Below are 24631 nucleotides of genomic sequence, written 5' to 3' on the forward strand. Positions count from 1 at the left end.
GGCCTTGTCATACAAATGATCACAATCCAAGAGTGAGAAGAGCGTTGCAGAGGGTGGAGTCTCCACCTGCAAGTTGCTCTACCTGTTCCACCTGTTCTCCTTCCCCCAGCCCTTCTTTGGGTGTCAGCTGATGAGCAACTGGGAATCCTGTTACTTCCCCGTCTGCTCTCATTCAGGAGGTTTCTTACATTGAGGAAAAAGAAGTCTATTTTTTCATTTACTGTGCTGGTGGAGTGAGGCCGTTTTGTGTTCTTTTTAAACTTTACATTTCAAAACTGGCTTTGGGATACTAATAGAAACCCATTGCCACTGACTGCAGCATGGGAACTAATGATTCGTACAATTTTGTTTTTAAAGGTGAGTCATGTAAATCAGCTATGATTGTAAAGGTGTGGATAAAGCCTGTCGTGTTTATTACTGTATATTTTGTCCGGTGTAATTTTTCATGGAACAACAGGGAGCAGGAAAAGAAGGAAGTGAATGCTTCCTGCCCATTTGGCTGTAAACCATTTAAACTTTGACCCACTAGAAAAACATAACCTTTAAAATGTCCTGAGAGCGTGTTGTGTGTGTTTTCATATTTTCCTTACTAAAATAAACCAGCACTAACTTTCCATTCCATTCATTGCTCTGAGAAGTCAGCTAATGTGTAGATCTGCCACGTTTGTGTCATATTATAATGTCGGTGTGTTGTAAGGGTGGCAGAAAGTCTGCACACGTTCTGATTATCTATCTGATATCTGATTTGTTAGAGTTTCTGTCAGATGTCAGTGATATGTTTGTACTGTTTGTCCTAAAGTGTAGTTAAACCTGATTTAAATGTAAGACATCTGTGTGTGTTTAGTGGTGTTGATAGGGGAGTCTGGTGTTGGAAAAAGCAACCTTCTGTCCCGCTTTACCAAGAATGAATTCAATCATGACAGCCGTACCACCATCGGTGTAGAGTTCAGCACACGAACTGTTCAGCTGGACACCTTCACCATTAAAGCTCAAATCTGGGACACGGCAGGGCTGGAGAGATACAGGGCTATCACTTCAGCGTGGGTACACACACACACACTCACACACAATTTTAACTTTGGTTCCACTACATATAGCAGTCTGATTGCAGTCTGAGTCTGACTAATGACTACTCTCAGTGTGAATGCAAGATCCAACCTGTGTACATTTGGTTTCTGTCATTGGTGGATTCAGGTACTACAGAGGAGCAGTTGGAGCCCTCTTGGTGTATGACATTAGCAAACACCTGACCTATGAGAGTGCAGAGCGGTGGCTGAAAGAGCTGTATGACCATGCAGACCCTCACATGGTGGTGATGTTGGTCGGAAACAAGAGCGACCTGGACACCATCAGGACTGTGCCAACAGAGGAAGCCAGAGACTTTGCAGGTTGATGCACTATTGTTAATGTAAAATGTCTTTATATGACTTATCCATGTAATCATTTTCATGAAAACAATCTAAATGCTCGTGCGTTTTTTGAATATGATCTTTGAATGACTTCTTTTAAACCCTGCACCAATCCAGACAAGAAAGGGCTCATGTTTATGGAGACATCGGCACTGGACTCCACAAATGTAGAAGCTGCTTTCAATGAAGTTCTGACAGGTACAAAATGGCAAAACATGCATCCTCTGTTTGATGTGTGTTTACTCAGCATATTGGATCTAGACCTGAAGTGTTTGTCTTTGTTCTCCCCAGCCATCCATAGGAAGGTAGCCAGCAGAGAGGTGACTCGTGGCTCTATTAGTGCTGTGACCCTGTCCAGCCCCCTTGGACCAACCAGTGAGACTCAGGGAGAACGTAAAGGCTGCTGCAAGAGCTCCTAACAGACTGCTGTCCCCAAAAAGATTTCCCTTGACTGTGTTGAATCAACATGTTGCTTGACTGTCAATCGAGCATGTAGCCTCAAGTTTAGTCTGAAGAGCAAGAAAGAGAGGTTAATGTTCGTGAAATGATTTAAAAAACAAAAACTGTACAGTTTATAGCTCATTGATTACATGTTGCAAATATTTAGTAAATCCTTATTTTATACATTACTTATGGTGGTTGTTGGGCAATTCTTTTTCTTTTTATGTTTTTAGTGATGGTTTGCAAAGTTGTATTGTCTTTATAAAAGAATGCACAGAGTTTGATCAGGAATAAATTATTTAAATAATTTTGTTTTCATTTAATTATCATTACCTGCATGAGACACATAAACTAAAGCAGAGCGGTTAGTAGGAAGGAGTAGTGTACATTTATTATTGATACAAGCAATCAAAACCTTCCAATAACCCCACATTTTAAGCACTTGAGGAACAGGGGAGCTAGTTAATGTCCAGCTTCCTTTCATCAATAAACAGACCCTCCAAAGTGCTTCCATATAACTGCCCCTTCCTTGTATATTTGTTGTTGTTTTTCATTCTTTTGTCCAGTTTATACCAAAGAAATGTGATAAAGTTAAACACAGTGCTGATCTCATGATGTTTTCAGTCTTCTTTTCTCTCAGAGCTCATGGATATGATCTTGTTTTAAGAATGAAACCCTGACCAACCAGTCTCTCCTTTCTTACATACCAGTTTTCCTGCACTATTTTCCCATTAATCAAATGTCATAATACTACAACATTTGATGGGGTATTAACATTTTACTCTGATAATATTAATAAAAATCATGTTTGTGTCTAATATGCACAATAATTTGATGAGACAGTTTCATTTAAACAAGAAAATACACTTAGAAGATGTTGGAGCTGCTTATACAGCTGATATGATGCGTTGAAGGTGTTGACTCCTATCAGGCTGTAGGTGGCAGTATTTAAAACCTGACGATGCAGTGCTGAAATAAATTTACTCCAAGTCTAATTTACTACTAATCCACATGTTTCATCCATCTAATCCCTCACTGGGCCTTCCATTAATGGTCATGATATTTAGCTTGCGCAGGATTGTTGTTATAGAAGAAAACTTCTGCGGCTTCTTGGAATTGATTTACACTTTTCTCTCACAAATAGTAAATTCATTGACGGACTGGATGCTTTGATGCCAGTATGTGTATATGCAGAGGATCTCATTGCTGTGGATGTGATTGGACAGGCTCATATGGCACAGCTGAGAGAATATATATCTACAGCAGTGCTTGCTAATGACATTCTGGACAGATAGTGCTCTATCTCTGGCAAACAGATGTGCATGGGGAGCCTTTGCTGTGGTTTCAATGCGTCTGCATGTGTGTGTGCGAGCACAGACTCCCCCCAAGCAAGATTTCTCTGCCGGAGATGATTTTGCCACAGTGAAATGACCATAAATGTTTTTACTAAGTCTGTCTTGTGAAAATATGATAGGGAGGCTCTGCAGCAGGCAGTAAATGTTTAATTATATCTTGTGAATGAAGATATTTTTATGGGCAGGGTAAAGACATCTGGAGTAATAATCCATACAGGCTGAGCAGGTTGAAATCCTGGTCATGAAATCTTTAAATCTTGCTTTGTCCTCCTAAGTCTAGATGTAATGCTTGTGTAGTGAAAGAAAATTGAAACTTAAAGAATTACAAGCTCTCTGTTCTTTGAGTCAGAACAAGAGCACTGAGCAGTGAAGCAATGTTTTCTCATCACTTCAGGTTCTTGCAAATTCCTCCTCTCTTCGTGTGTTTCTGACCTCGCCCTGGAGGCAAGGCTCTTGCTGTGGTTGGAAAGAGCTGAATTTAACACATACATGTGATGGCTATTACTGCCATGCTACTAGACATGTGTAGCTTGTAAAAAGAGCATCTAAAACCAGGACTCAGATGTTAAAGCGCTGGCACCTCTGACCCCAACATGGATCTGTTTATCTACTGTTTATGATTTCTCCGCCTCCAGCACTTCGTTTCTGGGGGGAGTCTAATCTGCTAAGAATTTACAGCTGCAGCACCACATCTGTACGGGTTTTATTATGATCTTTGTGTTTCATGTGACCTTTGAACCCACAGTGAAGGGATCTTCTAAAGTAGTTCTTATGAAATCCATCATCTCTGTTGCACCTTGCTTTCTCTTCCTCTCTTTACCTCCTGAAATGGATTCACAAAGCTCTTGTTCTGTTGTTTATTTTTGCTTCCTGTTTTTGTGTGTGTTTATATGTGATTGCAAGCGATGTAAATCCTACAGTCAGCACAAACATTCAAATGCACATGACAGCTTTAATAAAAAGAAAATAAACAACTGAACTCTCTTATCATTGTTCTGTTTCTCAAAAAAAAAAAAAAAAAATAAAGTCAATTTTCTGTTAAACATAGTTTTCTAGAGTATGTAACTTGGGAAGAAGCTCTTCCAGATATCCTTTTGAAATTCCAACTGTGGGGATTTTTGTTGTGCAGCTGTGGCTCAGGGGTTCAAGCAGATCATGAAAAAATCAAAGAATTTAAAGTTTAAATCCCTGGATCCAGAGAGCCGTTTAGCACCACTCAAAACTAAGTCGCTCCTGATGGTCAGACTACCGCCTCCCTTACAATGCATCAGAGTTTATGTGATCAAATGAAGTTCATTTAGTGAACTCCAAGATTTTCTGAGCAGTGAAGGCGCAAAGGAATAACTTTCCATATTTTTCCGATTTTCTTCTTTGCTTTATAGCCGAGGATTAGTGCAGCATTTTTCCTGAACTGCTCAGTTTGGCTAAAATTAAAGATAAATCTAAACTAAGGGGAAATAATTTAAAACTAAAGAGTCTTGAATTAATCTCAACATATCCGCCATCACTTGAAACATCACCTGCTGAAAGAAATAGCAGTAGGTAAATAAATGAACCAGGAGGAGTGTAGCTAAAAAAAAAAAAAAAAAAAGAATCCCCCAAAGCAAAGAGTGTATTTGCTAGTTGTTTACATATTGTTTACATACACGCTTGTGTACTACACTTATTGCTGGAGGATTCCACTAGCAGGCATAATAAAGAACTCAAACGTGTATGGGGCTCCAACTGTGTGAAAACCAAAATTTAAGTATGAGTGTGCAACAGCCCCCCATGCCCCTCATACCTCTGCTCCCCATCATCCTGCATCTGTCAGTGTCTGTCAGCAAAGATTTGAAATTTCCACGTCAGCGCACAACATTACATAAATAGAATCAAAGTCAATACACGCTGATTACCATGGTGATGTTGTTATGGCGACAAATCAAAGGAGAGGTGAGCTGTTGGGTGGTTGTGCGTTCACACTATCTATGCCCCAAAAATGTGCAGTGGAAATAGAGCTGGAAGTGAGCTGAGGGGGAGATTGCAGACACAACGTTGTGTGTTTATTACTCCTGCTTGAAGCCTAGAGCTGTTTAGTCTCAGCTCAGCTTGTCATGACATTAAAATGTGCTAAAAAATCAGTTTCCCAAACAATTTGCTTGTACATTTGTCTGCCACCTTGCACACGCACACACATGCAAACTCAAGTCAATTACCTCATTTGAAAGCATCTAATGGAGCCTGCTGTGCTTGGGCATCTACATTCTGCGCCCTGTCTGGGTCACATTTCTCTGTTCTGGCTGCAGGTTGCCAGCAACCCACAGATCTGAGCGCTTCAGGGTCAGCTCACTTAACATAATATTACATACCTCTGTTGCCATGACAGCCTTGGTGGTTGTCTGTGAGTCTGTGGTGCAGGTGTGAAGATGATACACCAAACCATTATTTGAGTGCTTTCGGCTGAAACCTGACACTAAGAAAAACGTTGAAGAAGATCGTTGTGAACAGACAGCTGAGCCTTAATTTACATTTGTGTGTACATGGGGACATCTGCAGCATCAAAAGCCAGTTTTAGTCCATGACTGGCAACTTTTCCACTGACCTTATTATAGTCTATTCTTCACAGTCATAACTTTTGACTTTCACCGTGTTACTAGTTTAGTCATGTTTCACACCTTAGAATCACCATATTTTACACAACAAAGTTTTGCAGCAAAATGTGTGAATGAGACTTAAGTTTCAGAGGAAACTCTTCACCTTCTCCTTTTAAAGGAGAGTTGGAGTGTGGTAATACCACACAGCCTCCACACAGTTCTCTGCTCTTTCTTAGAGGAGCACAAAACACTTGGCAATACACTAAGTGACAAAAAGGGCGTGAAATTGAGTTTATGAGTAGATATTTCCATCTCTCTATTTTTCTTCCCTTCAGCTTTTGTTCCATGTGGCTCATGAATGGAGGTGCAGTCCAAAAGAAATGGCTCAGTCGGTATTTTTTAAGTTATCCTGTTTAGTTATAGATGAATGCCACATAATGCGTTTTCATCTGAATCATTAGTGTTATTATTACTGAATTAAAATTAAGCCTAGTTGCATAAACACAGTGTGTGTGTGTGTGTGTGTATTTGGAGTACGGCAGCTGCTGAACTTGACAGTCTTCCTAAGATAAGTCTCCCTGGAGTTTTGGATTGTGGGAAAACACATGTTGTTGTGCACGGAGTAGAAATATGTTTGAGTTTCATGACAGGAAAGTTGAAGCAAGGCCATGGTGCCAAAAGATATAGTACATGTGAAATATTAGTGTGCACTAGTCAGACAGACAGAAAGCAACTCTACATTCTTTTAAAAGTTGAGTGCTGAATGCATGTTTGTGAGCATACAGCCTGGATGTTTTTAGCTGGACTGAGCTGTTACTATATGCGTCCAGTGTACTTTCCTCTTCATGCAGTTTTCCTGCATGAAGAGGAAAGTACACTTCAGGATGCATCTAAAAATACCATGGCCCCAAGAGGAAAAGAAGTGAGGATGGGAAAGCATTTAAATAAGCATAAGAAGAACATATCACTCCTCCCCAAACACAGCAGCCTGGCAGTGCAGCCTCAAAACTCTGAGATATGTAATCCTATTTTAAAATGGCATGCTTTCACAAAAACATGAAATACCATCATCTTTGTGTTAATGAGTTACTTGCTGTGTAACAGCCAAAAGGACCTCTTTTGGGTGTGTGTGTGTGTGTGTGTTTGCTGGCATTAAGGGCTCTGTAAACCCAGGGTGGTACTACTGTAACACTAATTATAGTAGTTTCCGTCGATTAACTGAATTTAAACCAGATTTGTAGATGGAGATTCAGGCGCAGATTTAGGCAGGAATCGTGAGGAGATGAGAAAGAAGAAGAGGAGGAGGAGGAGCAGTGGGCAGTTGGTAGAAGGAGGAGGGAATCCAGATGGAAAGGAGCAGCCCGCGGCTCCGCTGCAGAGAGAAGGAGAAACCCGAGGAGAAGATGCGGGGAGCCTCATCTTTGAAATGAAAACCACTTTCATCAAACGCTCAACAATCGGATTTCACTGATTGTCGCCATGTATTTTGGTACGTAAACGCATCATTTTTGTCTCAGAAGAATATTTTATCTGATCATAACGCAGCAGAGTCACTTGTTGCCGTGTTATGTTGGATGTGAGCTTTGAGTCAGTCACCTGCACAGAGGAGCACACATGCACTTTGTTTCAGCTTAGATTTAGTTTGGTATATAATATTTGAATGTTTATATGCTAATAACATTGAAAATATAAAATCATGCATGCGGGGCTGCAGAAAGAAGATTAGCGTATGCTATGTAGAAATATTATGGCAGATGCGCTCCCTTAAAAACACAAGAAGAAAATTCTTATTCATTAAACACCTTATTTGTTTCAAAGCCGTAAATTTTAATACAAAAAAGACTAAAAGTTGGTTGGATCGTTGGATGCAAACAACTAAGTCTAAAATCTGAAGTTACACCCGTGTCTGTCTTCAGTCTGTCATATTGTCCACGTGTTTTGAGAATCCCATAAGTTTTCTCATAAGTTATTTTTTACAACAGGAATAACTTAGATCGAGCACGCGCAAAGTTACAAGCTGCGCACACGTACGAACACATTCACAGGGCTTGAGCCAAAGGCAATCAGACTAATGGCAGAGCGGAAGGGTGTGTTGTTTGATTTTGATTATGATGATTAAACTTGTGCACTGGTCTTGATTTGAGCTGTAATCAAGCTCAACATGAAAGCTCCCCAATCAGGTTCAACAAACTAGCTTATAAAGGACTCACTGAACCAGATTGCCTTAATGTGTATGTGTGTGTGTGTTAACTGATTGGCTGACTGACAGACTGTGTGAAACACTTTCTTTTCTTTTTTTTTTTTTTTTTTTTGTTTATTTTATTTATTTATTTGTGTATTTGCATATTTATTCAATGAAAAGGCATTGGAACGTTTTAATCTCTCATATGACAACTGTCATAATATGACCATAACCTCTATTTGGTTGCTTTGATTACATGTAAACACAACATGTAAAATGCACATGCATTCACAGCCATTCTTAAATGTAATTATAGTGCTTGGTTGTATTTCAGAGGGCAGTACTCTGATGAGTGGGTACTTTAAACCAACAAAGGAGCAAAAGTCTCCAAACAACAAAACTTGTAAATATTTGAGAATTAAATTGTGTTATTTCTACTCCATCAGCTCCCAACATCATTATCACCGTCATGTTTCATCCACCTGTCTGTCTTCTCCCTGCTGGGTTGTTTCTCAGGTAATGTTTGTCACAGTGCTCTGCCACCTCTGGCTCGTCCCATGCTGGGCAGGACCCAGCCCTCCCCTGACCTGAAAGCCCTCCTGCCCTTCCACCTGCTGCCTGGCTTCTCAGACGTGAGTACTGTCAGTCATCGAGGCTGTCATGGTAACCATAATCTTAAAATGCCTTTTTATTTTTTTGCATTTATCGCACCAGTTCTTTTGCTGCAAGTTGAGTTAATTTTACTGTGTGGAAGTTAAATGTTCAATAACCAGCAGGCTATATGAGTGTGCTGCCTACACCTTTCCAAATATATCACCTGTGATACAGAGCGCGGTGACATTTCCACACAACCTGGGGGGTGTGGAGGAGGGGGGTTGAGCTGGTTCTTTCGTATTCCTCATGCAGAGCTTTTCTTAGAGCTGTCTGCTTCTGTGTTTGTGGAGGGTGAAGGTGGAGGGAACTAATGCTGGCCAAGAAAGCCCTAAGGACAGCAGAGGTGTCAAGCGGGTCTTGGGGCTGATATATGGTTTGCACAGGAATCACATCTTATCTCTTAATATAACCCTGGCGGGAAAATGCAAAAAATCTTCCTTTTGGCCTGAATCAGAAGAAATAATTGAGCAATCTCTTGTACGTACATTTCTTTCAAGTCAGCGAATGATGATGTTTTGATACTGCAGGTATTTTTCAGACTGCAGTGTATCTATTTTGCATGTGTGTGTATGGGATGATTGTATCTGTTAAAAGCCTTTCTACTAGAAATGAGTAACTTGTCTAGGTTTCAGCCCCTTCCCCTCCATTTCACCTCACTTCTCTCTCGTTTCCAGACTTATCATCCATTCCTTCCACTTTTCACTGTTACACTTGCTCCATTAGTCTTTTAATTACATCTCTCTCTCTCTCTCTCTCACACACACACACACTCTCTCGCTCTCTCTTTCTCTGTATATATATATATATATATATATATATATATATATAATTCAATTTAATTTAAATTTATTTTATTCTATTTTAATTTATTTATTTTTCTACATTGTCTTTTTTTATGTGCTTTTTTCTAATTTGGAGTTTTCTAGCTCCTCTCCTCTCCATCATATTCTTAACTGACCTTTTCCTCAATCATGCTTTCTCTCTTTTTCTCCTCATTTGTCACAATTAACCAAATTCCAAATATTATTTTTTAAATTGCTGGCATGCTTCACCTTTCCAAAGCTTTATCTCGTTGGATGACCTTAACACAGCCTGATATATATCTTTAAAAATCTCTCCCTTCTGAGTCATATCCCTTCAAACGTATTTTATTTAATTCCACCTCTAACATTTCTGCTGGTCTGCAGGAATACCGCCAGACTGAAAGTCACTACATCATGTTGGACACAAGTAAAATTTTTACAGACAGACTTCTGGTCAATTCTTAGTCATATCATATCTCAAATAATGACTTAATTCAGTCTTTGATATGACACATACCTAATCCCTCATATCTGGTGTGTGTCAGATATGATGAGAGAAGGTTGGATCTCTGGTATTCTGCATTGGAAAAAAATAAATTGTATATAATTCATGAGTTGTTTCAGCTGTATCATATATATGATATAAATTAGACCACTGATCAGTGTCACATGTTCAATTTGAGGTTTAGATTTTAATATTATTTGGAGAGACTCAGGAATAACAATAATATTTCCATAAGTTTATTATTTCAGAAACTGTTCTTCCTCCTCTGTTTTGAACCTGTGGGTGTGTGACAGCAGAACTCCTAGAAAGTGTGTATTTTTTCTTGCACATGTTTATAGACCTGCATTTTCTCTTCAATAGATCCAGTGTGCATCTTCCTCCATAAAGTGCTGCACAGGAGTTTGTTTGGTGCCCACATGTGTGTTGTCATGGTTACAGGCTTGCATGATTGCGGATGTTTGTCCTGCTAGTTTGGCCTGTAGTTTGACAGTATTTCTGTTTTAACTGGAAACAGAAAAGTTTTGCTGTTTCCAAGAAAAGGATCATTTAAGAAAGGACCAAATGCTGCAGCTCATTCATCATGAAGTTACTCCTTTTTGCTGCTTGACGTCATACATTCATGCATAGCTGGTGCACAAAGTAAATCAAGGATTATCCATCATTGTAAATTTTCTCAAGGGCTTGATTGTGATCCAGGTAAAAGTCTGCTTTTCTTCACTTTGCCATATGTCTCAGCCATAGCTGGTTTCCTGGAGCTGAGCATGTCTGACATACCGCCACCTTTGAGTGTGAAAAAGTTTCCAGAAATAATGTGCTGATAATGATTATAATTGATGCTGTGTGGACGTTTTGATGTCTCTGTTCAGCACAGGAAGATTTGCTTCAGCAGGTGATGTGGTATCTGTGTGTGCAAAGGAAAGACGAGGAAATGAGTGAAAAGGGCAAGCTGACTTTGCCACAGGTGCTATTTGATTATAAAATACAGAGTGGGAATCGAAGGAAAGAAAGTGAGTCCATGGAGAAGCAGGAAGGTGACTTTGATCAAATGGAGATGGAGAGGTAGAGAGTTCAGAGGTAAGCAGATGGAGGGGTGGAGTGATGAACGTGTGATGGAAGGTCAAACGGCAACACAGAAGCCCCGGGGCTGAGAAAGGAGGAGGAGTAGGGAGGGAGGCAGCCTGTAGCTGATGTTCAAGCTCCATTCCAGACAAGGATAAAACTGCACTCACATCCTCATAAATGTTTTAACAAAAAGTTGTAGATTTAATCCTTCACTTGATAGACACACTCTTAGACACATACACACATAGAAAACCATTTGTGTTGTTATTGGGGTGTGTTTGAGTTTCATATACACAAACAGCTGCAGGGAAACAGAAAGATAAGAGACCAGTGAGGAAAAAAGATGCATTCCAGTGCAGCTGCTTAGAATGATCAAAGAACGCGTGAGAGATCACGCATACACAGATTCTACTTTTGACGTTTGAAGCTTTGGCACTCAGGAAAAAATGCAAAGTCTCCTGTGAAATCAGATCACATCAAATCAAACTTTATTTATAAAGCACGTTTCATGCCATAGGCAACACAAAGTGCTTTACATGATTGAAAACACTTATGTATAATAAAAATAAAACAAGCCTTTACATACATCCAAGTAGAATTACATAACAAAAACATTCATTAAAATATTTCACAATGAACTGGGTGACCAATAATCACTTACATTATTACATCACTGCCAGCCTTCCCTGCTTTGGCTGCATATATGGCAAAAAGTAAAAGGTTTGTTTTGCTCCGCTCATACAATTAGCTTTTATTACACTCCGTATATGTGCCTGTTATGATTTCCAGGTATGTCCAAAGGTGTGCAGCAATGTGTGGGCATATTATCTGCACACACACATGTAATGGTGAGTTCTACTGTTTGTGGCATAATGTAAGGTCATGACCTTCATCATTATTTTGTGCATTTTTGATGTCAGAAGGAAACACAAACATCACTACAAAGAAACTATTTAATTTTCCCACTTTCTTCAAATGGTAATGATTTCCAACTGTTTGACTGGGAAAACATTCACACTGTCAGTCTCACAGAGTTTTCCTGGAACAGATGGGCGAGTCACCCCTGCAGATTTTAAAGGTGGCTGTAAAAAGTTTGTTGTTTGTTTAAAATGGATAGCAGAGGCTGTGGTCAACATGGCTTCATGGTGGTCCAAATGGTATCCAGTACTAACATGTAGAAGAAAGAATCAGAGCATCTTTGGAGCACTTTAAATTCACATCTGCTGGACAACCCACAACTCTGATGCCTCAGAGCAACCAATGAATCAGTAAAGATTGAGTGGCGGTGACTACTAGTGTGAGAAACATCAACAATTAGGGTATAAGAGATTTTTAACAATAAGGCCCAATCCTATTTCAACACTTACCCCCGCCAGTTAACCCCATCCCTCAGTTTGAATGCTCACACAGAAGTACTGATTCTTTTTGAAACAGAGGTGCAAGACAAAGGGATGGGGCTAATGCTGTAAATGGAGAATTGTTCACAAGCACACTCTTATTAGAATTTCCACAGTTTTCAAGACAATTAACCCACAGTTGAGTAAATTGGTCCATGTGCAAACCTTGCACAGGTTAATTTAACATTAACAAAGGTCACTAACTTTTACATGCTATCAAACGTACCATAATCTCAATCACCAGTAATTGTTCCTCATCAAGATGTTTTCAGTTTCTTTTGCAGTTCTGTGTGGCTCACACAGCCAGCAGTACACAGTCACTACTATTACATGACACTAAAAAAATGGATCTGGACTAATATCACATGAAATTGAAACTGTCAAAACCAGACTGACTCACAAAGATAATGCATCAGGGCTCGAACAACTCCAGCACAAATACACTCAACTAGACTCAAATGGGCCATGCTTACAGTACAGAAGCTATAAAGTTTGTATACGTCACTTGAAAAGCATCCTGTTAAGACTCTGCGTCAGGTTGCAGTCACGTAAAGCATTGTTGCTCTGCTCTAAAAAAAAATCTAGACCTCATAACTGTAGCATCATCTGACAAAATAACCATTCAAGAAACACGAAACGTATATGTAGTGAAATTGGCAATACTTTCATGTGTGATGATCCCCTACTGAAAAAGTTATAGTCATGAAATATCTTCATCAATTTTCTTCACACAGTCAACAGTGTGGTGGTGTGTAACATACTCGGTCCTGTATGTGTGTACTGGGATGAGGACAGTTATCCAGTCAGGCTGAAGTGTAACCAAGGTTTGACTTAAGTGTGCATGCAACCAGAGTCTGTAAAATGTTGTGATAATTTGCAGTCTCGTCCCCAGAGAGGAAATAGTTACTGAGAGTAATCAGCTTCTGCAAGTTTGCGTGTATGTCTGCATCCTCAATGTGCAACGCACTAAAGTTAAATATGTTATAACCAGCAATAAGAAGGTGATCTATTTGGCTTGTGTTAGTGGGTGCAACCCTGTTTAAAAAATCCATTTATGGGGGGAAAAAAAAGAATTGACAACAGTGTCTGTTTATGTCATATCTGTTTATAAAAAGGGAATGGGTGCCAACAGATTCATACATCAGTTTTTTGAAGGGGCATCATATTTGATATGGGGAATTTTTTATTACCCTCAGTTATTCAGTTTCAAGGAGGCAATAGAGCTCCAAATGTTAGCTTATAGGGGTGGCGGGTCAGGGTTGCGACACATTCATTTGATGCATTTCCAGAAGTGTGATGGTGTGTTTTTCTATGCTGCGACAGATAAGTTTGTGGCAATTTAACCATTGTTGTTAATATCACAGCTAGTCCACAATTAATACTTAAAAAGTGTTACACTTTTTTGCTGCAGATGGATCACATCCACAAAGCTCTGTTTAGCCCTGGTTTCGGGCTAACCTCCCCCTTGAAGAGGAAGGCCAGTTCCTGTGGTGTCTGTCGCCTTAGATTCAACTCTGAGGTGGGTGGTGATGCATGTGAAACAAACACTTCAATATTTTTTCTCTCAAGGTTCTACACCCTCCCATAGTGGACAGCTGGACGGCTAAGCAAGCCTGCCCTTATATTTGCCCGTTTGACCAGTTTTCATTGGGTTGAGCTGTCTCGTGTTATGTCTGATTGAGAAGGAAATGCCTTTATCAAGATTCAATGTAATTTACTGTCATCACGCATGGTATTAGCTGAAACGAAATATTGTTTCTCACCAGTTTCAGACAGTGTAACTCCCAAAATTAAAGAAAAAAAATACAACGAGGAAAAATAGTTAAGATGTATTAAATCGTAAAAATATATATACATATGTACATATATAAATAACATACATATGCACATATTATACACATATACAGTTATGCACACACATACTTTTAAGTGTGGAATTTAATTAAAAGAAAAACTAACAAAACAAAAAAAAGACTCTTATTTGCATTCATTTAAAACACTCACACATCATTTGACCTTTGTAGAGAGTTTGAATTTTTTTTGGTTTATATTCATAAAAGCGCCGTTATTTCCAGAACTGTAATGTATTTTCACTGTTGTTTCCAAAATAAGGTAAAACCTGAAGAGCTGATGCACCAAATGCTTTGCTGTTAAAGTGTTTAACTATGAATTTTACAAATGAAACTGGTGCAAGCTCACATTCACAGCCACTGAAAGGGCTATTTCAAGTCACATATTGTGATATAAACTAAAATAAAAAGCAGTCAGGTGTTTATATTTGTGTTCAGCTGCTTCACAATATTTTGTTTGCTGTCACACAGGCTCAAGCCTCTTCCCATTATAGTGGCACAAAACATGCAAAAAGGCTGAAAGCTCTGGATGCCCCAGATTCAAAGATCAGGACCCCTGAACCAGTCGCTAAGGAAACCACATCGCAAATCCTCTTGGCACCCTGTTTGCAGCCCTCCAACTCTGACATAACATCAGAAGGTGTGTGTCTCTGCAGGGATGCATGCTTTCCCTGCATATGCATGTGTGAGTGTGCTCCGACTTCAAATGCATGACACCGTTAGATATATGAACGTACAACTCAAATGTTTTTTTCCTAGTCACGACTTTAACTCTTTGATGTGATAACCCTCCTGCTGCTTTGGGTTGCACAGCGAGGAGATTAAAGGTTGAGCATTATCCTCTGCTCCTTCTTCATGTCTACATTTTTTGACCTCATTCAGTGGCCTCCTGAGATCAAAAGCACATTGAAAATGCTTTGAATACGATCTGTGGGCAGCTGTACAGTGTGTGTGTGTGTGTTTCAAGCTTCTGCAGTGTATGCGTGTCTGGAGACATGACAGCATTAGTGTGGAGGTGTATATACAGTATTTGTGCTTCTGCTGATGTGCTACATCTGCATCTGTGTAGGGGTTAGGAAGCAAAAATAAACCATTTTACTGCAAAGGAACAGAAATATTAACACCAGCAAAATGAAAGTTTGCTTATGTTAGAAAATGACTGATCATTTTTACTTTGGAGTTTGTTTCAGGGAAGTGGATTAGAGGTCTCTGAAGATCACTTCACAGAGAGAGTGGGGAATTGGTGGTGACAAACAGACACCCACTCAGTTTGGAAGAGTTAATCATTGTTATTAGCAAAGAGTGAATCCTGAAGGCAGCAGGTGGTCCTTCAGGAGCAAGTTAGTCTCTGAAGAGATAACAGAGCCAAATCATATCTGTACAAGACTGTCAGTTTCAGTGCTTGCAAACAGATCCTCGAGGAAATAATTGATTATTATTGTGAAAGGAGAGGTTGGTAGAGCTCATAATCACCTGTGAACTGCTGAGGTTTTATTTTGTGCTATGAAAAGTGATGAAGCTGTAGCTGACTCCGCCACAGCTGCACTATGTCAGCTACTCTGTTCATATTTTTTATTGACAGAAATTTTGGCAAAGCCACTTCAGAGAGGCTTTCCAGTTAACTGTGCTCCAGATCACATCATTAGCTTTTGCAGATGGTGTGCTCCTGTTGGCTTCATTGTGCAGTGACCTCTAGCTTGCTTTGGGACTTGTTTGCAGCCAAATGAGAGTTAACATCTCCAGGTCAGTGGCCATGGTTTGTTGCCAAATAAGAGTGCCCAGGGGTGGGTGGGGGAAAGTTGGTGCTTTAAGTAGAGGAGTTCAAGTTGAGGAGGAGAGAGGAAATGGAGCGGGAGAATTACAGGCAACTTGGTGCAAAGTCTGTAGTGATGTGGATGCTATACTAGTCTGTGAAGAGACATCTGAACCAAAAGATATCCATTTCGTTGGATACCTTTTCTAAAGTTATCTGCCTAATCTTTGGTCATTGCTAGGCACATTCTGTGGGGAATGATCAAGAGGACAAAATCAGGATATGTGGCCAAAATTGTTAGTATCTACAGAATGGATGTCAAACCCAGGTCTAAAAAACTGCTGTCATGCAGGTTTTAGATGTTTCCCTACTTCAATACACTTGACTAAAAAAATAGGTCATTTACAGGCTTGTGCAGAACTTTATCTTTTGAGGCAATCAATTTAATCTGAGTCAGGTATGCTAAAGCAGGAAAATTATCTAAAGCTCTGAGTCTGTGGACCTCAAGGACCACAGTTTGACTTTTCAGATCTATAGTTTGGGATGGTTGTGGAGAAAACCTGCTGGTGGTTTGGGCATATGCTGAGGATCTATCCTACTGGGTGGAAACCTAAGGCAGACCAAAGACCTGCTGGAGATTCATCTTATATCACCTTTTTTCCCTCATTATCCCAATGTGTAACATAATCTCTTACAACTTTGTTTGCCTTCACTTTAGAGTCATCAGTCCCAGACCCAACCTCAGAAACAGCGCCATCAAGCAGTGAAATTTTTATCGAGTCTTCTGACCACTCCTTGCCAGCCAGTCCAAGAACAACAGAGAAAGAGACACAGAAAGATGCAGTGGTAGAGGTTCCTGAGGAGGAGACAGAAGAAGAGAAAGCCATACGTCTTCTTTACTGCTCCCTCTGCAAGGTGGCTGTCAACTCAGCCTCTCAGCTGCAGGCCCACAACAGCGGTGAGAAGCAGTTTTTGTGTAGTCAAACATAACATATTCTCAGCTGTGATGTGACTTTATCTGTGCTTATCTGTGCTCAGGTACTAAGCACAAAACCATGCTTGAGGCCAGAAGTGGCGATGGGGCCATAAAGTCATTCCCGCGGATGGGAGTCAAAGCCAAGATGGCCACTCCGTCTGAATTGTCTACTGGACTCCAGAATAAAACTTTCCATTGTGAAATCTGCGATGTGCACGTCAACTCAGAGACTCAGCTCAAACAGGTTTGTTTGACAAAAAATGAAGACTTATCTGTCATGATAAAAATCCAGAGATATTCTGCCCACTCTGAAGCTGCAACACATCAATTTAGAGTGGTTGGTCATCTTTTAATACCAGTTTTAAATATTGTGTGACACAGAAAGATAAAAGAGTTCAAATAAACTTATACTGTACATACACTCATCAAGGCATGGACTTAGGACCTCTAGGGGAGTCTTGTGGTGTCTGGTACTGGGATGTTGGCAGCAGATTTGGGTCTTGTGGGATGCAGGCTTAGGTCTTAAAGGATCATGTATGTTTAGATCCGATAGAAGTCTTGGATGTTTGATCAAGTCAGCAGTAGCTAATTTTCATGGAGCACTTTTAATCCGATCAAACGTCAAATCAGTATAAAAATGCATCATGTAAACACATCAGCTGATCCGATCAGCCTCGATCAGAAAGAATTTTCAATCCGATCGAGAGGGGTGGTTAAAACCTTTCATGATCGGATCACGATGGATGTTGCCTCTGTGCTCGAACTACATGGGGGTTGCGTGACATAATGACTTTCAGGGACTTGAACAATGGCGGCAGCAAAACAGAACAGAACTGTTATGAATACAATGTTTTTGTTTGAAATTAAAAGATTTGAGGATTATTGTGCATTTCGACAGTCAAAAGGTTCAGAACAAACAAAAAATGTTTTATATTTTTTTCACCTAGTTGGCACTGCGCATGTCAAAAGCATTACGATTGTATTAAATCTGTCCATCATGTAAATTCACTTTATCTAGCGCCCATACAAACATGTCAGCTAAAATCTCAGATCAGATAGATTTTAATCAGATAGATGAAATATTTGTCCATGTAAACGTAGCTAGTGTTGACTATTTGTTTGGTTTTTAAAACAGTTGATGAGTATTTTTTTATTTGTGGCGGAGACAGAATGTCCTAAAATGATCCCCTTGTCCAGAGGTGTCTTAGCCCCAACCCCAATCCTCCCCCTAGCATCATACCTCCCTGTTTTACAGGGATATGATGTTTTACTTACAAAAAAATAAAAATAAAAAAATAAAAACAGTCAAGGAGTACTGCTTATCTAGCCATCCAAATCGACTCCAACTTCCTTGATGAAGACCTGATTATTACTAATCCTTGATTCTGCCATTTTATCCCTGTAAAATAAAGGGTTAAGGTAAAGTGTTGGAAGAAACAATTGGAAGTGGACCTAAGTAACATTGAAAAAGACATTAATCACTTTTATTGTTTATATCATTTATTTACTTTTTAAATCCTTATTACACATTTTCCATTATATTCATTATCCATGTTTATCCGTTTTAATTAAAGGTGTCAAAAATAACTAATTTATGTATTAATTGCTTTAAAATCTTTAACGCATTTAACGTATGAGCAGCATCCGGTGAGACATAGAGGTGATCAGCTGGAACAAAATCAGCTGGTTGGCTCTATGGATGGATTTGAGGGTGTAACACCTGTGGGGGATGAGGGTGTTTTAACACCCACACTTTTACTGGTAAGAGGGTTCAACACCCACATTTTTTCTGCATTAAAAAAAAAGAATAAAAAACAAAACTGTTCATGTAGATTTGCACAAACATCCCTGTTCCAGTCATCTCTGTGTCAGCCCAGCGCAGCGCACTGCCCTCTCCTCTCCCCCTTCCTCTCCTGTTGTTCCATGACGACCGTCGTGACCACTATACCTTTTCAGTATTACTGAGGTTTGCCAGTGACACAGCTGTAAAATCTACTAGTCATCAGACAGCCATGCACACATCTCTGAAGATAGATCAGGTTTTGATATCTAGTGATAATGAAACGGCAAAATGAAACTGGTGCTGTGCAGATGTTGGAGACACAGGGCTGATAATTAAGGAGCCATGAATGTGAGAAATTATGAACAACAGGTTCTTAGATTATGAGATACTCCTCCAACAAAGTAGTTGAAAGGTGGTAGAAAGGATTTATACTTCAGTTATGCAAATAGTTTTGATGGGGACCAGGCAGGGGTACTAGTTGTGTTTTACTGGGTAGAAGTGATGACCTGAGGAATCTGACCCTGGACTGGGAGCAGTGAGGTTCTCATGGGAGTCGCTCTGCTTTGTAACAAACTTTGTTAAATTTCAGTCATCCAGACTCTTGATAATCATTTTTCTACAACAACATCCAAGTGGAAACCAAAGCCCAAGGTTTCATGGCAGAACTGTAATTCTAATAAGGCAAAGTTACGCATTTGTCTGTCTATGGTTATAATGTTGTAGCTGATGAGTGTAAATGAGACTTAGTGACCAGTGGTTCGCTAGAAACTTTACTTGCCTTAAAAGCTACTGTTAGAAAAAATGTTTTACTACTTGTTGGTACCAAACCTAAACTCTAGACATATATACATATTTCATGCTGTATTTTCATAAAGCTGTTAAAAGTACTTTTTTTCTAGACTAGCAAATATAAAGGACTCAATAAAAATGCAAAGAAAAAAAAAAAGAAAAGGGAAAATATTGCAAGAAGGTTCTCAGATATAGGAGAGGTGAAGAACTTGGAATAACAGTAAAGGGACAATTAGTGTGATGGAAAACAGGTTCAAGCCAAAACATAAAGAAATATCCAGGAGCATATACATACTGTAGCTGTCACATAAGTTAGTTTAACTTTCCACTCCATTGCTTTTAAACATTTTATTCTATTCACAATTTGTTTTACTGTGTTTTAGTCCTGACTGGTGGTCTTTTAATGGCAGCAGTTTGTGCTCTTCTTCTGTAGCTCTGACTGGAAAATTGGCCCTATTTACTGCTCACCACAATGATCCAAGCCTTAATAATCCCATTTACGACGGGGAATGGAAAAGCGCATAAATTCACATTTTATTTAGCAGATGTTTTCTAAAAATTCAGTTAAAATTTATATGTTTTGATGGAAACTGTACTGTAATAATGTTATGTTACTTTAAACTGTACAAACGTTGAGGTTTAATGCTCTCCCTTTCCATAAACAGCTTTATTCTTTACTTGGCTGAGGTACGATTGAAGACAAAGTTAACTTTGTGTTTCATTGGTTATTTTTTGATTCCAGGGACATGTTGCAATTTTCAGAGCTTTAGACCAAAAAGCATATCCTTTGGTTTATATAGCTAAGATTCAGGTAAGAAGTTATGTCCTTGTCTTTGTGCAGTAAAGCTCAGTAACATTGTCATTATATTTTGTTCTTTAAAACCTATAAAGCAATTAAAAGCTAAACTTTCACAGAGACACAGTATTCACTTACCTCACAAATTCAAAATCTTCAGCATAGCTTTCATCACTTTGTCCATCATGCATTACAGACAGGAAATATAGGACCATGCATATTTTACTGCAAATGACAGTGTGAACATCTCACACCTGTCATTCAGGTGAGTTAAAATCACACATCCCTTCAGATAATGAGCACAAAGCCACCATGACTCTTCTATTCCAGTCGACATTTGAATCTAATGCTCGACGTTCTGTTCGTGATCTGAATGCATAGCGTTGGTCTTTACACCTAACTGTTTAAAAGTTAACTTTGGCCAGGTGCTCATGAATATTTAACAGTTCGCTGCTGATTGTGTGCCATGCTGGCCGTAGCCATCTGTTTGTGTTGGTCAATCACATCAAGAAGATTTCCAAACCCGCCCCCCCATGAATATTTTAAATCTAAATGTCAGAGCCTATGGATTATAAATATTCCTGCCTGAATGGTCAGAATATGAACTGTGATTGAGCTCCTTTTCCTTTCTCTTGACAAATGATTCATATTTCCAGGGAAAGATGGTTTAGTTCGCCTCATCTTTGTGCTGCTACGTGCGTCTGTTTGAGTTCATTTCCTCCCTGTTCATCGGAGAGTTTTTCTCCTCCTCTCCAGCACATCAGCAGCAGGAGGCACAAGGATAGAGCAGCAGGTAAACCAGCCAAGCCGAAGTTCAGCCCCTACACTCCCACCCAGCGCCACCAGAGTCTGCAGGCGGTGAGTGGTCTGCTGTTGCTTGGCTTACTGTTCTTTCACCCCTCATCATTGTGTTGGTGTACACGAGCTGAATCTCTTCCAGAAAGCTCCACTCCCTGCTGCCACTGAGACAAATTCCCATGGACTGAAGAATAATGCTTTCACTGTTTTACTCCTATGATATTGTTGATGGGGGGGCTGATTATGTAAGACTACTATGATTGTTTTGTAGTAAATAGGACAACTAGTACCTGCTGCTGCATACTTCTTTTGATTTTCTAACTTTTTACCTAAAATGTTACATTTTCTGATGAGAGAAAAGAAGTCTTAATTTGTTTGTTTCATCCTCAGATAAGGCTGAGTCTACGGAAGAACCAAGACCTGAACAAACCTCTGGCCTCCTGTCTCATGCAGCGTCAACTCTCCGTTGCTGCCGCTGCTGCCATGGCATCGATGCCCCCTTTCCCTCTCCAGCCAGCCACAAACTCTAGCCCTGCCCTGTTTCACAGTCAGCCCCTCCCCCAGGCGCTGCTTCATCCAGCCCCCGGACCCATCTGTTCAACACACACATCGGTCTTGTTTTCCCCGTACTGACACTGTTGATGACTCAGTCAGTTCAGAACTACAGCGAAGCAGACGTGAGACCTGATCAAGATGTGAAATAAAACAGCACTCCCTGTTCTCCACAGCATCAACAGTCTGTCACCAACCAGATTTGAAGAGCTGGGACCAAAACCGTAAGACAGATTACAGTGAAGAAATATAAAGCAGCAAATGAGAGAAAGCAGAGTATTTTCAGGTGTGAGGGTGACTTTGTACAGGTGCATGCACAGATGTAGCTGTCACAGAAGTGCAGCGTTCCCCATTTCTATTGTATAGAATGGTGTTCTTCTGTCATGGCTATAACTGTGTTTGCATATAGAGTGGTTTGCAAAACTATGGGCACCCTGGTCAAACTGATTTTATTGTGAATAAAATATTATTTTCTCAAACGCTTTTCAGGTTCAAGATGTCTTTCTTTATGATTTTGCATTTTATGTATTTATTTTTTAAGTGGTTCAAGATAAAAAAAAGTTGTTGTGCACATGCACTTTAGCAAGTATCATATCTTTTTATTCCACCCAGAGTCTTTCAGAGATTGTTTGTTTTCTATTCAGCTTCACCTGCAGCATTCATGTTAAAGGTGAGATAATTGTTTCTTATATTTATGTAAGTGTCTGAGTGTGAGAGATCAGGCTGGGTTCTTTTAGTTTATAGGAAAAGGGAGAAATTCAAAGGTGGGAGGCCAAGAAAACAGCTCTTCAGAATGAGATCACAAAAGAGCAAATTTTACCAACTGAAACAAGTGAAACTTGAGAAATTGAATAACAGTTTGAGCAACTGCTGCACTGCAAACATTGATCTCCACACAGCATCACTTTTCCACCATCACTTAGTGTGCATTTTGTTGCTACGTGTCATCATGAGGTAGCTGGTCAACGTATCCTCACATAGATTTAAAACATTACATGTTTTTAGGCTCTTTGCTTTTTATTTTTTACTCTCTTTTACTTAGTATTTTAGAATTAGACCACCAGAACTGCCAGCCACAGCTAATCAAAATAGGAGATAGCTGTTCAGAATTCAACTGATGTTTATATGAAAAAGTCTTCAAATTTTTATCATGTGGCATTTACTAGTTATTATTTGAGGAAAGTCATAGCACTGAAAAACTAATTACACTGTAAAAATTTTCCTTATAAAGCGAATTTAATAAAAATGTTGCAAATGAAAAGATCTTTTTATTTTTGGAGATCATTTCATTCTCTACCCACAGTCAAGGACATTCTGACCAAGTGTGCCCACATTTTTGCATGCATCTGTAAGTACGAGGTATGCCACTTGACCATTGTTTTCCAATAAACAGTTGCTGTGGAAATTTATAATGATGGCAGAAGACTCTTGTTTATTTTTCTGTGAGTAAAAACGTCCTCACAAAGTCATAAATGAAAATAGCTCCAAAACCAATTTAATGCTTCAAAATATGCAATATATTGAATCAATAGGTACAAAATTATGTCAACATGTAACAGTGTTCATCTGTTTGCTGAAAGAAATTTGTTCCAAAGACTCATTAGAAAGGAGTATTTGCTGGAATAATTATCTATCTTTGTCTCTTCAGCTGCTTGTGTATGAGTTCACCAAGACATTGCCAGAAAAGTAGACACGTTAAGATGCTGTCAGACATCCCCTCCGTCCAAACACATAAATCACTATATTCTGACTCCAACATAAACCCAGTTTATCCTCCTTTACCTGCTACTTAACAGCACGTGAAATTCTTCTTTCCTTGGTCTCTGTTCAGGTATTTCTCTAAACAAAGCAAAATGAAAAGGACACATCCAAATCATATTCCCAAATTATCCCTAAAACTTCATTTTTAGTGATAAATCAGTGTAGGAATGTTCTCCGAGATGTTATTTTGTTTAGAGGAAGGTGTAGTTCCATATAAAGTGTGTGATTGCTGACGGCATTCTTCTGCTGACATTATTTAAAATGTTGTCTTTGAAATGTCCTCTGTCAGAATCTGGTTAGAGGCTATTTTACTGCTTTCTAAACTCTGCATGACCCCTCACATTTTCTTCTTGTTTCGGTCTTTTACCAGCCAGCTGACACCAAACTGGATTAATTAGCCCAATATTTTTTACCTCTGTCTCCCACAGCCAGTCCAAAGTAAATAACTCAGCAGCCCAGTTCAAAGAATTAACATCCAATCACTCACTGTCGCTATAACTTCCCAGATGTAACGACATTTGTTATCATTATGATTATTAATCGTCTGGGATGATGATTTTGAACATCTGTGCGGGATGCTCAATTCTCCACAGAATGCAGGAATTCAACCATTGGCCCCTGAACTCTGTGGCTCATTCGTTCGCCAGCATTTACTCTCTTTTCTCTTCACCTTGTGACATCTTTGTTTGGTTATCACAAAACAGTCATGGCTACTCTCTTCATCGGCTCTCAGTCTCTCACCCGACCATCAAATTCATGGCAGGCAGGCGAACATGCACTCATAAACATGTGTTAGCATTGCAAAAGCCTAGCTTGGCATCCAGAGATTTTCTTTTACTCTTAACTACCTGGAGAGACTACAAAGGTACAAAGCTGAGCTGCATATGCCCTGTGAGGGCAGTTTTGCTTGCTGTTCACATAGAAAAAAAATTATAATAAGCTCTTGGCATTAAGATGCAGTGTTTTGACTTCTGTATGTTGCACTTTAATCCAAATCATAAAACAAAAGGTGGTCATGGGTAAATGCAATGAGACACCAAGAAACAGAAATAAGAGATGGAAAGACTGGATTTGATTAAATAAATGGAAAATGTAACTTGAAATACAACTGCAAAACTGTCCTTACAAGGCACTTTTTAAAGTCTGCATTGCAGTAAGTGCAGTAAAAAATCAAATAAAAAGAGGTACAGAG

At 39.4% G+C, this 24631-nt stretch overlaps 2 protein-coding genes across 3 annotated transcripts; both read left to right on the forward strand.

The window, feature by feature from the left end:
• The first annotated feature begins 120 nt into the window (after nt 1-120).
• On the forward strand, nt 121-4184 carry LOC121656934 (ras-related protein Rab-25-like). Its single transcript, XM_042012176.1, has 5 exons — nt 121-357; nt 845-1040; nt 1195-1388; nt 1527-1607; nt 1701-4184. Exons 1-5 carry the CDS (start codon nt 321-323, stop codon nt 1826-1828), a joined length of 636 nt encoding a protein of 211 aa, XP_041868110.1. The 5' UTR covers nt 121-320; the 3' UTR covers nt 1829-4184.
• Nucleotides 4185-7026: 2842 nt separating this feature from the next.
• Nucleotides 7027-24325, forward strand: LOC121628334 (zinc finger protein 385D-like). 2 transcript variants are annotated; one of them, XR_006008150.1, is made up of 9 exons: nt 7027-7267; nt 8477-8592; nt 13793-13900; nt 14703-14871; nt 16703-16942; nt 17023-17204; nt 21085-21186; nt 21517-22091; nt 24313-24325. XR_006008150.1 is itself a non-coding variant. In XM_041967353.1 (8 exons), exons 1-8 carry the CDS (start codon nt 7258-7260, stop codon nt 21757-21759), a joined length of 1170 nt encoding a protein of 389 aa, XP_041823287.1. In that variant the 5' UTR covers nt 7027-7257; the 3' UTR covers nt 21760-22157. The 2 variants fall into 2 exon arrangements, 1 of the variants encoding a protein (XP_041823287.1); XM_041967353.1 differs by lacking the exon at nt 24313-24325 and having other exon boundaries at nt 21517-22157.
• Nucleotides 24326-24631: the final 306 nt, after the last annotated feature.

This window comes from Melanotaenia boesemani, chromosome 17, assembly GCF_017639745.1.
Source record: "Melanotaenia boesemani isolate fMelBoe1 chromosome 17, fMelBoe1.pri, whole genome shotgun sequence".
Lineage (NCBI taxonomy): Eukaryota > Metazoa > Chordata > Actinopteri > Atheriniformes > Melanotaeniidae > Melanotaenia > Melanotaenia boesemani.